The sequence below is a fragment of the Colletotrichum spaethianum genome (genome assembly GCF_022836535.1).
Source record: "Colletotrichum spaethianum MAFF 239500 DNA, contig54, whole genome shotgun sequence".
Lineage (NCBI taxonomy): Eukaryota > Fungi > Ascomycota > Sordariomycetes > Glomerellales > Glomerellaceae > Colletotrichum > Colletotrichum spaethianum.
Window position 1 is genome coordinate 183753 of NW_026054824.1, and position 13506 is coordinate 197258.

General features: G+C 51.6%; 6 protein-coding genes across 6 annotated transcripts; 3 read left to right on the forward strand and 3 right to left on the reverse strand.

Annotated features, from left to right (window-relative positions):
* Positions 1-516: 516 nt before the first annotated feature.
* Positions 517-2308, forward strand: ColSpa_11981 (cytochrome P450 monooxygenase apdE; the record flags this gene model as incomplete). The annotated part of the gene is made up of 3 exons (XM_049278193.1): positions 517-1134; positions 1223-1802; positions 1887-2308. 3 exons carry the CDS (start codon positions 517-519, stop codon positions 2306-2308), a joined length of 1620 nt encoding a protein of 539 aa, XP_049134150.1.
* Positions 2309-2538: 230 nt separating this feature from the next.
* On the reverse strand, positions 2539-3150 carry ColSpa_11982 (uncharacterized protein; the record flags this gene model as incomplete). Its single annotated transcript, XM_049278194.1, has 2 exons — positions 2539-3009; positions 3106-3150. 2 exons carry the CDS (start codon positions 3148-3150, stop codon positions 2539-2541), a joined length of 516 nt encoding a protein of 171 aa, XP_049134151.1.
* An 894-nt stretch (positions 3151-4044) lies between these two features.
* On the forward strand, positions 4045-4392 carry ColSpa_11983 (uncharacterized protein; the record flags this gene model as incomplete). Its single annotated transcript, XM_049278195.1, has 1 exon — positions 4045-4392. The coding sequence occupies one exon, from the start codon at positions 4045-4047 to the stop codon at positions 4390-4392; it is 348 nt and encodes a 115-aa protein (XP_049134152.1).
* A 686-nt stretch (positions 4393-5078) lies between these two features.
* On the forward strand, positions 5079-5459 carry ColSpa_11984 (uncharacterized protein; the record flags this gene model as incomplete). Its single annotated transcript, XM_049278196.1, has 1 exon — positions 5079-5459. One exon carries the CDS (start codon positions 5079-5081, stop codon positions 5457-5459), a length of 381 nt encoding a protein of 126 aa, XP_049134153.1.
* Positions 5460-7058: 1599 nt separating this feature from the next.
* ColSpa_11985 (ribosomal protein S6 kinase beta) lies at positions 7059-8093 on the reverse strand (the record flags this gene model as incomplete). Its single annotated transcript, XM_049278197.1, has 1 exon — positions 7059-8093. One exon carries the CDS (start codon positions 8091-8093, stop codon positions 7059-7061), a length of 1035 nt encoding a protein of 344 aa, XP_049134154.1.
* Positions 8094-10654: 2561 nt separating this feature from the next.
* ColSpa_11986 (uncharacterized protein) lies at positions 10655-11477 on the reverse strand (the record flags this gene model as incomplete). The annotated part of the gene is made up of 2 exons (XM_049278198.1): positions 10655-10767; positions 10808-11477. The coding sequence occupies 2 exons, from the start codon at positions 11475-11477 to the stop codon at positions 10655-10657; spliced, it is 783 nt and encodes a 260-aa protein (XP_049134155.1).
* Positions 11478-13506: the final 2029 nt, after the last annotated feature.

Here is a 13506-nt window from a genome sequence, read left to right on the forward strand (position 1 = left end):
ACGGCTCGGATATATGGCACACTTGCCTTGGGAGGATGATGCCGGCTTTTTCGGGGGTTAAGAAGCAGCACCTATGGTTTCAAGGACATTGATACCGGGAATTACGAATAAGACGGGCGTGAGAGGTTCATCGGGATGGCTTGCGGCGAGCCCCGCAACCGTTGAGACGTGCGGGAGACAGATTAACTACATGCTACCCCGGTCCACATGTAGCGCAGCGGATGGTGCGCCGACGGAGATAGTAACTGCTGCCTGGCTGTACTTTGTGCCCTTCCCCGATATCCTTGTTTAGCTCCCCGAGCTAGGGTTCCAATTACTGCATAGTATTTGGCTCGCCCTTTAACTCCGTTCCAGTGACAACCGCCGCCTAGCTGCTAGGTCTGTTCCAATGGAAGAAAGCTGTCTTATAATAGCCAGGTGCAATGGAGCGAGGGCCTTTGTTGGAGCATATCCAGCACTGCATGCACACTGCCATTTGTTCTGCCCGTCCTTGTTTGAAGCGATATCGGCTGCGAGATGGAGTCTCTGCGCAGCTTGGACTTCAACCTTGACCTCGTGGTGCCGGACGCTGCACCCAGGTTGCAATACGTCGTCTGTTTCGTCCTAGTTGGCCTCATCACCAAATCGATGACCTCCTACCTGTGGAGGTCTTTCCAAGAGCAGCGGAAGGGCTATGGGGCCATCCCGCGCTACCCGCAGCTAGATCCCTTCTTGGGCCTGGACGTGGTCTTCGCGATGGTCTCGTCCCTGAAGAAACACACCTACCTGATGTGGCTCCGCAACCTGCACGTCGCAGGCAAGGCCAAGACGGTCACCTACAACTTCTTTGGCACGAGGTTCATCCACACTACTGAGCCGGAGAACATGAAGGCCATATTTGCCACGCCGGTCTGGAAACACTTTGGCGTCGCCCCCCTGCGACGTAACAACCGCGCGACCATGCCTTTTGCCGACAGGGGCGTTGGCACGGTTGACGGCCACGAGTGGGAGTTTAGCAAATCACTGATCAAACCAGGCTTCGCTCGCGAGGCCGTCATCGACACGCAGCGTCTGGAGGAGCACACGGATAACCTCCTAAGCCTCATTTCCGAGGATGGGTCTACCTTTGACATGCAGATGTTGTTGCAAAGATGGGTTATTCTCCCCCCCTCTCCCACATCTTTCTCTCTCTCTCGCGCGCCAAACGCCACGCCTGCTCTGTTCTAACCAAGCCAATTCGCAGTTTCTGGATACGTCCACCCACTTCATGTTCGGCGAGCCCATCGGTTGCCTCCTGCATCCCAAACGCGCCAACGTGGCATGGGCCATGACGGAGGTCCTGCGCGGCTTGCGCTTCCGCCTGATGATGGTCAGGTGGCTCTGGCTTTTCCGGCACAAGGCGTGGTTCGATGCCATCGACGTCGTGCACGCCTACGTCAACCGCCTCATCGATAACGCGTACGCAGACTTGGCCCAGCAGCAGCAGCGGCGGCGCCAGCAGGCGGTAGCGGCAGACGGCACCAACGGCGGAAATAGGTCGACGGTCGCCACCGAGGAGACGCCTGAGAGGACGGATCTGCTGTGGTCCATGATCCCCCACTTTGGCGAGGACAAGGAACGGCTCCGGTCCGAGATGCTGGTCCTGTTCGCGCCCAACAACGACACAACTGCCATCCTCATCAGCAACGTCTTTTGGAACCTTGCTCGCCGCCCCGACGTCTACGCAAAAGTCCGGGAGGAGGTACTATCACACGGCCCGGACGCACAGCTCACCTATGAGCGCCTGAGGTCCATGAAATATCTCGACGCGGTGCTGAACGAGAGTAAGTTGTTTCTCCAATGATTCCTTACAACGAAATGTGGACAGAACAATGCCAGAGAAAGCTCAATATGTTAACCCGGGGCAGCGCACCGGCTATATCCTGTCAACCTCACGCAGACGCGAACATGCCTCAAGGACAGCACGCTCCCAGTGGGCGGCGGCAAGGACAGGAAGCTGCCGATTTACATCAAGAAGGGCGATATTGTGCGGGTCGACAAGGTGACCATGTTCCGGGACAAGGACCTGTGGGGTGAGGACGCCGACGAGTTCAGGCCGGAACGCTGGTCTGGAGTGTCTCCGTCCTGGCGCTTTATGCCCTTCGGAGGCGGTCCCAGACGCTGCCCCGCGCAGACCATGGCCACCGTCGAGGCGAGCTACTGCGTTGCGAGGTTTGCTCGCCGCTTCAAGGCCCTTGAGAATCGGGATGCCAACCCCTCATACGTGCCAATCATTCGGGTCAGCCCAGTCCACAAGAATGGTGTTCAGATTAGCGCTGTAAGGGCTTAACTAGCTATTAGCACCCTCTAGGCTCTGTGTTGAGTTGCGTTTTGACTGGGCACATGATTCATGATTCAATAGCAGATCTGGAACCTTACGTAGTCACTTGAATAATTGAAGCAGTGAGCGATCACATCTCTGCTACAGAAACCTACCCATTCTCGAACCTTGCAATCCCGGTCGTCTATGGTGCTTTGAAGCTCCACCCCAGCCGGTCGAGGGTCTCATCTGGCATAATTTTAGTGCTTGAAGCTGTTGGTTATCAGAACTACGTCCTTCGACGATACCACAGTGCCCTTTTCCATCTCTTGTTGGTCTTGTTGGTGATATAGTGCATCCCGTCGTACTAGATGCTGGTTGTCAAAGTGATCGTTTCTGACTGTCGGCCGACAGTACTTGAACGTTCGTTCTTCTAGAGGGAGCCTCTCGTCGCCGACGCAATTAGGACACTGATTCGGATCGAGGAGTAGTGGGAAAGGCTTGGGTTGAGGACGGGTGCGGATGCGGTTGCGCCTGACCGTCTCTCTCTTCTCACAAAGTGCGACCATCAGATCGATAGCCTCAATCCAAAGCTCCATTAGTTTGTCGTGAGAGCAGTCAGCTGGTTGGTTGCCCAGGATGTGGGCCAGTCTGGCGCGCTCGGGGATCTGGAGGTTGATTTCTGGTTCGGCATACTCCTCCTCTTGGTCATTTGCTTGCCTCTCGATATCCTACGTTGGGTTTGGTACAAGATACCGGCCGTCTGGAATCAAAAAGGGAGGCTACTTATAGGTTCCTGGGACTGCTGTGCCGCTGGCGCGACTGACATGACCGCTTAACCCGCGGACAAGGAGGGAAAAGATGCCCGTCATTGCCAACTTTTCCTGCGAGGAGCTGATTACTGTCACGCCATTCCTAGAGGATGGACCTGCCCAGCGACAACGGTACTTATTATACCCACCAAAAAGGATCAAGCTGACGGGGCCACAAAGTGTGTGTCATCCACGTTAAGCTTCTCGCTGATGCGGTAGTCTTTGCTGACTTGGAGCATTGTCTTTCTCCTGTAAGTCGCTAGAGAGCTTTGAATGTAGCTCGCGAACAGAAGAGCAGAGACGCGACCTCGTTCCTCCAGATCCATCCTCCCGTTGAATTACCGGCCTCAGTACAGTGCAATTTCTTCCTTCCCAAGTCCAACTTTTGGGTAATCAGCACTCACTCAGAGTGCAGTCAAGCTTACGTTGAGTATCAGTTGTTTGCATTGGGGCTGTGAAATAGGCAGCAGGTGAGGCCTCCAAACTCCTGGGGCTCAGATTACTGTAAGATCGAAGTCAGAGTCTGTACCCCTCTCGCTTCGCCTTCCTTGCCCCCTATGCTGTTCTATTCCCTTCTCTTCCAGCTTTGAAGCGCAGTGCAGGAGAAGGAAAGTGTCAGAACCTGGAACTGTACCGTTGAGCCATGTGTACAAAAGAGAGGACCCCTCATTTGTATGAGGCTATTCTGAGTACTTATGTAGTTCCGTCAGAAAGCCAATATTGGCTTAGGTTTTGCGGCGGACAAGCGTCAGCCGGCCGATGCAAAGGTTCCTTTCCAGCGGCTGACCCCTACTTTGCGGTGGTACAGCTTCCACCGAAGCCGGAAATGGAGCCGTCGGGTATAGGCCCTTTAGTAACAGCAGCGCAGCCCAATTTGGGCCCGTCTCTCGGAGCCCATGCGTTACGTAATCACAGCGGCTAGAACAAGCTGCATAAGGTTCCTGTCTCACAGTGATGCAGCAAGGATATGCGACCTATGAGCCAGAAGCCACCAAAGCTGTTAATGAGTTTTATCAGGAGGCAAAGACACTGTGGAAGAAAGAGAGGGACTTCGGGATAGACCATATCTGCACCGCGGTTGCCTTGCTTTACCTGGCCATTACTGCAGTCTCTCTTGAGGCTGGGGCGGAGTATGTTGCCCTCCTCGGTGATTGTCTGGAGATGAGTTCCAGGCTTGGACTCTTCAACGCAAACTCTTTCGAGGCGCCAAGATCCACGAGTTCCGAGAGCCCTGACTGGCAACGAGCTGTGTCCCAGATTGCCTGGGCACTCTTCAACACTGTGACGTATGTTGAATTCTGAGCTTGGCTGAGAGGCCAGAATTTACTTTTTATGCGCCCCGCAGTCAAATGTCTCACTAACAGGTCAACCAGACTTCTCTCTATGCATGTTCACAGGCTTTTATTGAGCACTCGCCCTGCTTTCCCATCCCGGACAACGTGAGAATCTTATCCACTGGCAGTAGTGTCGGATCTAAGGATATCAAGAGGAGGGGCTACTTTTCAGCTTTGTTCAGGGAGAACTGCAAGCTCTTTTTAAATAATTCACGACATGCTGCAAGTCACATATGGTCCGAAGCAGAACCCACACACCAATGCCATCTCTCCGCCCTTCGCTGAAGCAACCTACAGACGGCTTCTGTCGTGGGCTGACGGCTTGCCGCTCGAGATGGCGCGAGGCGACCAGTGTACCCATCATGCGATGATTCTACAGCAAGCCATTCTCACTACTACAGACATATTGAAGTGATGGCTGATCGAATGCTAATAAGCATCTGTTATCACTTAACCATTCTTGACTTGTTCCGCCCGCTTACTCGACGGCAGAAGGCATCTCAAATATGCCTTCATTCTTTCAACTCCAAGGAAGCATCGCCAGACGCTGTGTATGCAGCGTCTGTGAATCAAATAAAGCGGATCGTTCTCTCCTACCGACAGACCTGTCCAGAGTACTCGTTCTGTCTCCTCTGGCATTCGGCACTTCTATACATGGCTAACGATATGCTCCGTGAGGCGAGTGTCTCAGGGAGAAACCCGGAGTGGCATTTCTACTTCCGCCTTTGCTTAGCGAGCTACCAAACGCTCTACAGCGGTTTCCGCGTAGCCAAAGGCATCGTGTTTAGTCTGCTCTCAATGGCCATCGAGAGGGGCGTCATAGACCTCCGGGCAGCGAATGCGATCAGAAAGGACTTCGAGCTAAGGGGCATGCACCACGATATGTCGGATCGAGTACCAGAGTACTTGATGGTGGATTTAGACTTGGCTATGACAGACCCATCTGCAGCCCAGGCGGAGACGTTGGTGCAAAAGTTCCACAAGCTACAACTGCATAAGACTAACGACAGCAAAAGAATCGTTACAACTGGTTGATCGTCGTTTTCGATGGGTCTTCAACCCTATTTCCGAAAGCGTTAATGTTTGATTATACTTTAATTCCAACTTGGCACTTTGTAAAGACAACATAACACTGGCCTCGTAGTTGATTTTGTTGCCTCACGATCAGGGAATGCTTGATTAAGTAGCTGCAATCAATTGAGAGAATGACTGCTTTGCGGTATATGCCCAGGATTGAGAGATTAGATGACCTTGCGTACGGACCACATGAACCAGATGGGGTTCGTCGAGTCGGTGAAGACAGCCACCTTCATGAGGATTACCGAGATCATCTTGTTGAAGTGTTAAAAGGATAGCTTATCGTGGACGGTTACAGAGAATGGGACAAGAGTGTTCGCTCACTACAGAGATTTCCATACTGAACAGGCACATAATTACGTAGCAGTTTCCTGGAGAAGAACGAACACTTGCATCCGGTCCAAGAATAAGTAGTCACGGCGAGATTTGTCTCACTTCATATGCTGAGCGCGAAGGAAGTTACATCCGTACACTCTAAACTTCATGTTGAGTCTGCCAATGAGCGTAACCGGGATGAGTAAGAGGACAAGGTCCGTCGAGGGATGTAAAGTCATTTGCATGGTGTTGGGAGCAAATAACAAGAGGGATGATACTTAAACAAAGAAAAAGACAGCAAAATTTGGATCGACAAGGCAACAGTAAACTTATCTAACACTATTCTCTAGTAAATTCAGTAATACTACAATTCTTCTTTGCAGTTCTTCGTACATTCCCCTTCCAGAACTCTGTCGTCTCATAGTTAAAAAAACACATCTCTCATCTTAACTTATTCAGCTTGGTAGAGAAGTGTACTTGCAGCGTCCCAAGAGACCGACCGGGAAAGGAACCCGAAAAACGGCTGTGGATGTCCTTCCACGGAAGGGCCTCGCCCTTCAGTTGAACCAAAAGTTGATCCTCATCTTCTGAAAAGGGGGTTCTAGATGTGGGAGATCGCCTTGGAGGTATAGGCCTTTTTGACTCAGAACTCGAGGATCGACTTATTGAGCACAGGCCCCCGCTAACAGCTTCAGATCAGTTACAACACGGCAAGCTTCTAGCTCATATTTGTCAGAAGATATCAGGCAAAAGAACAGGCACCGAAATATGTAAGAAACAGACAGACAGGGACCTTAATAATAAGAGCAATAATAAGAGAGACAAGAGCTAGCCGTGTGATTTTAATAATGTTTTACTTCATAGCTTTTAGACAGCAGGATTCAACCCTAATTGCCTGTCTCCAGGCACCCCATGCGTGACTGACAAACGCAAGAGAGGTCTGTTTAAGGGCTTGCACAGGGACCATAACAAGCCCCTATTAAATCATGTTAAAAACGCCTCATGCTGTTGCATATGTTAATCCTATTAACACAATGTTACTAACTAACCAGAGATAAAGTGCGTTACAGATTACTAACTTAATAAAGGTCAGGATACTAGGACGAAGCAAGATTAGAAGCACGTTAGCACTAGCCTTTGTTATACTCCACTCCTCGCGGTTATCTCTATCCTTCTGATATGGTCCAATATTACCCTCGTATCTGATTAGGAATTGAGACTCTTCATTGGATGCGGTTTGTATCAACAAAGGATATCAAGTATCTTTTCCAAACCCTGCGCGTCGCCTGCCAGCGTCCCGGCCTTCTCCTTGTCAACCCATCCAGGGGTGTAACTGCCCCCAAAGTCGATGATCCAGGCATTGTCGTCACTGTCGATGAGAACATTCTCGGCTTTAACATCGCCCCAGATGATGCCCTTCTGGTGCAGCTTCTCTAGAGATGTGCTGATCTGTGTCTTCCAACGTTTCCTCAGATCGGGTGAACTCTGGTCAGCTCTTGCTTTTGACAGCACTCCCTTCGTGTCGATCCAAACAAAGAGCATGCCCATTAACTTGTCTCCGTCTCGAACAACTCCGTGTAGGCGGCAGATCCATGCTTCGGGGGGAGGAGGTATTTGCGCCATGACGATTGCTTTCAACGTTGTGAGCTCCTTCTTCGCATGCGCTGGGCCAAATGAGAGCCCAAAACGTTTGAAGTAACATTTGACCTGACTACCATTTCCACTGTCAACAAGGACCTTGGTTGGTCGTTTGATTAAGATGTCTTCAGAGCGATTGTACATTATCTCGACATCCGATGGATGGTAAGACTTGGCCCACTGGTCGAGGTCTGTAAGGATGTCGTCCTTTACAACCACAACCGGGCTGGACCAGCCATGGTTCTGTGTCTGCACTTGGTATGGTCGCAGGACTTCGTCGGCAGCCTCTAAACCGCAAACGAAATACGGTGGGAACAGATACTGGGAGAGTCTCGGCCGTCCATTGTCGGTAACAGCTAAGGATGATGGCGACAACTGAGCGATGAGAGGCTCGAACGGCTTTGACAGCCAGTTGTAAGCATCCTCTATATAAAAATCGTCCTGCTCTTCTTCTCCTGACCGTAGTAGGTGTAGGCATTTGAAGTACTGGTCCGTGAGCTTGGGTGATCGATGAAAATGCGACGGAGAGACTGTGCAATAGAAGGCTCGTCCGTTATTGGTTCGTATGATGAGGTCGCAGTCGTCTTCAGTTTCGTGTACCTGCCATCGAGCAATATCGTAGAGTGGCAGATTCTCCATGCCGACTGTTGTGGTAGATGGCGATGAATCGAAACGCAAATAGGTGAATCCGGCTGCGTTTTTAGACCGTGAAGGAGATCTTGGTTGAAATTCGTAAGTTCTCCGCTGCGCGCACCCCAACAAAAGTGCTGTTAGCAGATGTGGTCCGTGCTCTAAACTTTTTTTGTTGGCAGGCACTCATAATTGGCTAGTGATCGGGCGGTAGTGCCCACGACTTGATGTTCGTCACAATGGTCCACCAATGAAGGCCTAGCAATCGCACTGGTCCCAGGCGTCTCGCCTGGCCTAATTGTGACAGCCATTTTGCCGCGATACACCATATGACGATTTCTTAGCTTTTTGTTAGCAGGCACTCATAATTGGCTAGTGATCGGGCGGTAGTGCCCACGACTTGATGTTCGTCACAATGGTCCACCAATGAAGGCCTGCCTAGCAATTGCACTGGTTCCAGGCGTCTCGCCTGGCCTAACTGTGACAGCCATTTTGCCGCGATCTCCCGGCTTCTGTCCGGTTTCAAGACCCGTACATAGGACTATGATCTGCCCAGCTCCTGTGTATATGACACTGTCATTCCCGAGACACAAGTTATAATGACCCACGCTATCCAGCAAGTCTATCCAATCATCCGAACTCGCATCCGAACATCTATATACCACTGAAATGTGTCGAGCATGGAAATACACTTTCTCATGTGGGCACCAAGACGGAGAAAAGTGGTACGAACCTGAGAACGCTGAAGATTGCCCAGATGCCGTGCGCGCCAACCGTCGGCACAGACAATATGGGACTCTGTTGCGTTGCAGTCCCCTTGCAACCGCCAGCGTGTCAGCCCAGGGCATTTGTGAACGGGATAAGTGCTACGCCAAGGAGTACCTCATACCCTACGGGTGGTGGTGTCACCATTGCGGCATGATGAACGCAGCCGGGAAAAAGCACTGTGCGAATCCTCAGGCCGGTCACAGTCGAACGCCATGTCGGCATGAGCCTTGTCGGAATTGCCAAACCAATGACCCTGCCGAAACACAGTATTCCTGAGCAGACCGTCTTGAGAGAATTACATCTCGTCTTCCTACGATTTTCAGCATCGGCACGTGGGGATCAAGGCCTGGAGGGTGCGATGTGTGTGCGAGGACGTCGCCTGCATCATCGACGTAGAAAGACTACGAAGCGCCTAGCTTCTTGCACGCACACAAACAGAACAACCAGGATACAATTTTAGTCACTGAACACATCAAGAATAACCCCACAATACAATATTGTACCTCTTTCGCGGTCGCCTGTGATACCAACAGCCAGACCGGGGGCAGAACGGGAGGTGCGGAAGATTTGGGGATGCAGTCCTGTCGATTTCAGGTTCAATATACTCCTCTTCTCCCAGTTTGTGACTATCCCTAGCTCTACGCTACTGCTGCCGACCGACCGACCCCCTTAAATGCTTTGTTTGGGGCAACAATGTTCTTCCCCGAAGAATGCCGCACCGTTGCCCCACCAGCGGTGCCCCGGTGACCCCTTGGCTCCCGCCTCCAAGCCCATGACATCCATCCGTCCCTGAGGTCCGGGCCTCCGTGCCGTGCTCGTGACACAGCTTCGCAGAAATAAATTGGCTTTACCTTAGTAAACAGAGTGCCTACACGCCTTGTTGCTTTATTGCTAAGTCTGATGCTATGCTGCGCTGAATGAACCGGCCAACTTTAGGGGTAACACAATGCCCAGCCCTGGCCTGTTCCGGAGCGGAGTAGATCTTCGGTTTGGGGACATGTTCCGGGCGCCCACTGGCTGGGCTTCCGAACAACCCCACAGCCGGTCACGGCGCCAGACGGCCCCACCACGCTCGTCATCTCCGGTTGCATCCAAGCAGCGACATGCCCTGTCCCGCCGATCAAGCCATCCTGGCCCCGGCATCCCTTGCCTTGTAAATGAAGCTTAGCCGACTGGTCTCTGTAAGGAGGAAGTCGTAGACAATGATGATGATAATTGGGACATCCTGCTAGTAAACGCTCAAGCGTGGGAGGTGTTCCTTCAATTATGGTGTCTGTCGATTTTGTGTCGTCGATGGTTCCCTGCCTGAACCCATAGAGAGCTGCCTCGACGGAAGACGGGACATTGACCTGGCGGTCCGTAACGTTGATAGTTGTTGTGCGGTACTTGAACTCGCGCGTCAGGAACGGGAAATACATGAGTACGTCGTTGTCAAGAACGGTTGGTGTCTGGCAATGAAGTCGCCGATGAACAGTGAATGTTTTCGAGTTTGTGATCTGTGAACGCTTCCCGTGGGTAGCCCAAGGGATGGCAGAGAGCGGCAGGGTTCCTGTCAAGTGATGTATTACCGACTCCATCGATATACGTCTAAAAGTCAAACTAAGGTTCCCGTGAGGTCGTGAATGCATGTGTCTGGCTATCGCTAACTGTCGCCTCAGGCTCGGGTGTCTCGGACTCAGAGTTCAGTGTCTCAGGTTGAGAATCGTGTGCGACAGACACATGCTCGGGTTCTTGAGAACAGCGTATTCGGCGTCGTCGAGAGGAAGGGGTTGACCGGGTCCCCCATTCGAGACGGGCATTGGTTAAACCTTCTGAAGAGGCGCTTTTGGGACTTTGGCGGCCTCGGGTATCAAGAACGTGCAGTCCTTCGTTTCCGGAGTCAATCGGACGCAGCTCCAGTCTCTGTCGGCGTGGACTAGGGTTCGATTTGTCGTCGGGGAGGAAAATCTGCGAACGTTTGATCGGTTTTGAGGGGGTTCGCGTTGCTAATTGGTGTGCTCTCTCCCTAAACTTGCTGAATTTGTCTTCGTTTAAGCCAAGTATGTCCTCCAGCTTCTCCACAACGACATCAGGGCGGTCAAGGAATGTTTCGTCGTCGTCGCTATCATCTTCTGAAGGATAGTCTGCAGTTCTGAGTCGAACATCGTAGAAGGCAGCGAGATACGCCAACATTGACCTGTGCCGATTCGTTTGAGGGTCCCTCAAGGAATAAAACTCGTTCGCGTTTCGGGGAAATTGTGAAAGATCGGGTTCGAGAATGCCTTGTTCAGGGCGATATACAACGACAGGGCGAATGGAGAGAGTTGGATTCTTCAAGGCGTTGTTTCGTATGTAGGCGTGTGTTTGACGGATCTGGGCTTCAAGGCGCTGGTTTTGGGCCTTTACGTCGTCCTTGAATTCTTTGAGCTCCTGTTTGATGAGGCCGATGTCGGTTTTTAGCTCCTGTTTGACCAAGCCGATGTCGGTTTTTAGCTCCTCCCGCACGAGGTCGATAGAACATCGAACGGACGTGAACTCGGCGTTCAGCTGCTGGTCCTGGAAATTGCGCAAGTCGATGTAATCGTCACGCGAGATTAACTGATGATGCTTCTCGTGCGGCCAAGGGAAAGGAGATGGTGATGTCATGACGGCGGTGGCAGTGGAAACAACCATGTAGCGATTGGCGATCCTTGGCTTTGATGTTGTGGTAATGTTAATCGCTGATGATCTAGGCAAACGTTTGGGGGAGGCCAGTACTTATGGGAGCAGCCCACGGACAGGTGGGGCAAAGAGTGACATTGATTGGCTCATGGTCTCCGGGACCGTCCCCCCGGACAGATCAAGTGCACGGTCTCAATGGGCCAGCGCAAGCCCACTAGCCAATCAAGTAGCACTACTCAATTGGTGCGTAAGCCAGTCCCTACTAACACATCTCCCTGGCCCTTGTTCACTCTTACAAGACTCTAGTATTCACCTGAGTGAAACGCTACTAGAGACCGTGGGCATTCCAAAATGCTGTGATCACTTGGCCCCGATCTCTGCGGCGCTTTATGTGGCTCCTTGAAGGAAAGTAAATCTCTGGATAGACTAAGTCCAGAACTCAGTCCAGAACTCAGTGGTCATGTCTACAAAGCAGGGTCACGGATTCTGAGGCTAGCCTCAGTCACAACATTTTTTACCTTGCCTGCTTAAGTCTCAGGCTGCATAAAATCGAAAGAGGTAGCGGTTATCCCATCGAGTGCGGATAGACCTCATTTTTGCCAAGGGTGGGGGTTAGGCCAATCAGGACTATTGGCCGCATGCGCCTATCCAATAGTTTGGAGGCACCTTTGGTGTCCATAGATTCTGGTTGTGCATTCACTAGGGAGGTCCACTTAAGTTCTTATCGCAAAATCTGATGCTCAGAGTGGCTTATCTTTCCATCCAAAACAAGCAGCGTGGCGCATGACCAGTGTACCGCACCGGCGACAGGTTGCTGTGTGGCGTAGCATGGGCTTCCGTGGATGGGCGTTGGAGACTGTGTAGCGCCTAGGAAACTGAGACGATGACAGTGCTGCGCTGACATGTACCGTCCGATTGAGGGGCAGCCTGTTTATGCCACATGGACCTGCCGTGAAAGGGTGGAGCAATTAGTGCCTGGACCGTACGAGAAGATTCGGGCACAGTAAGCCATATTGGCCAAGGCCACAATACATGCGTGCACGGTGTATATTCATAACTCATACTCATTTATACTTCGGACTGACGGTAGGTAATCTCGCAGTGGCTTTTCTTGTTGGGAGGCTGCTGACACAAGAGCAAATTCTGACTCCAAAAGGCCCACATATCCCTGTTAAGCCAGGCGCTTCCAGTACAGCCGTGCGGAACAACACTGTATCAGTGCCAAGAGGCTTTTTGTCTTTGCGGAAAGACCCTAGACAAGTTTGCTAGCTATTGTGCTGCACTGTACGTTTGTGACGAAATCTTTGTGTGAGTGGGATCCATTCTGAGTGTAATCAACGTCTAGGATCAACTTCAGCGGCAGAGTGAACATGGTAAGCTGCTGGGTGTGGAAGAACACCGTTATAGTGTTAATAGAACTGAAGAAGCACTGTGCATTGTACGGAGTCGGGTCTAGTGGCTACCCAACCGGGCAAGCTAGACACTGCGTCCACTGTCACCATGGGGCACCAGATGTCAAGCTTAAAGCTAATGGTGATAATATCTAGAGGTACTTACATCATGTGTAATCGCAGCATCTATCGGATTTTGGGAGCATGCGCAGCAGCTACTTTTTCAACTTTTGATAATCTGTCAAGTATATCAAAGTACCTAGACGTCATCCTTACAATGAGTGAAGCCTCCAAGTGGAAGTGGCAGCTGAATTGTTCACAGACGTACGGCAGGTTCGGGTTTGCATTGGCTTCTATGATGTGCTTACTCATGCTTGTTTTCTAGCTATCCTCTCCTGCTGCGATGCTGGCCCTACGGTGAACACCTGGCCTCAGTACTCATTCATGTTCTGACAAAGGTTGGCTGTCCTCCAGCTCTACAGCAAGAAGTGGCGCCCAATCACTCTGAACGTACCAGCCAACTTGGACACCCATTCTGGGCATCTGCTTTGGGCGTCAGCTTTGGGCACCCCGCCTTGAGGACGTTTTTGGCTGCAGGTTTGGTGCACTTTCTGATTAAGCTC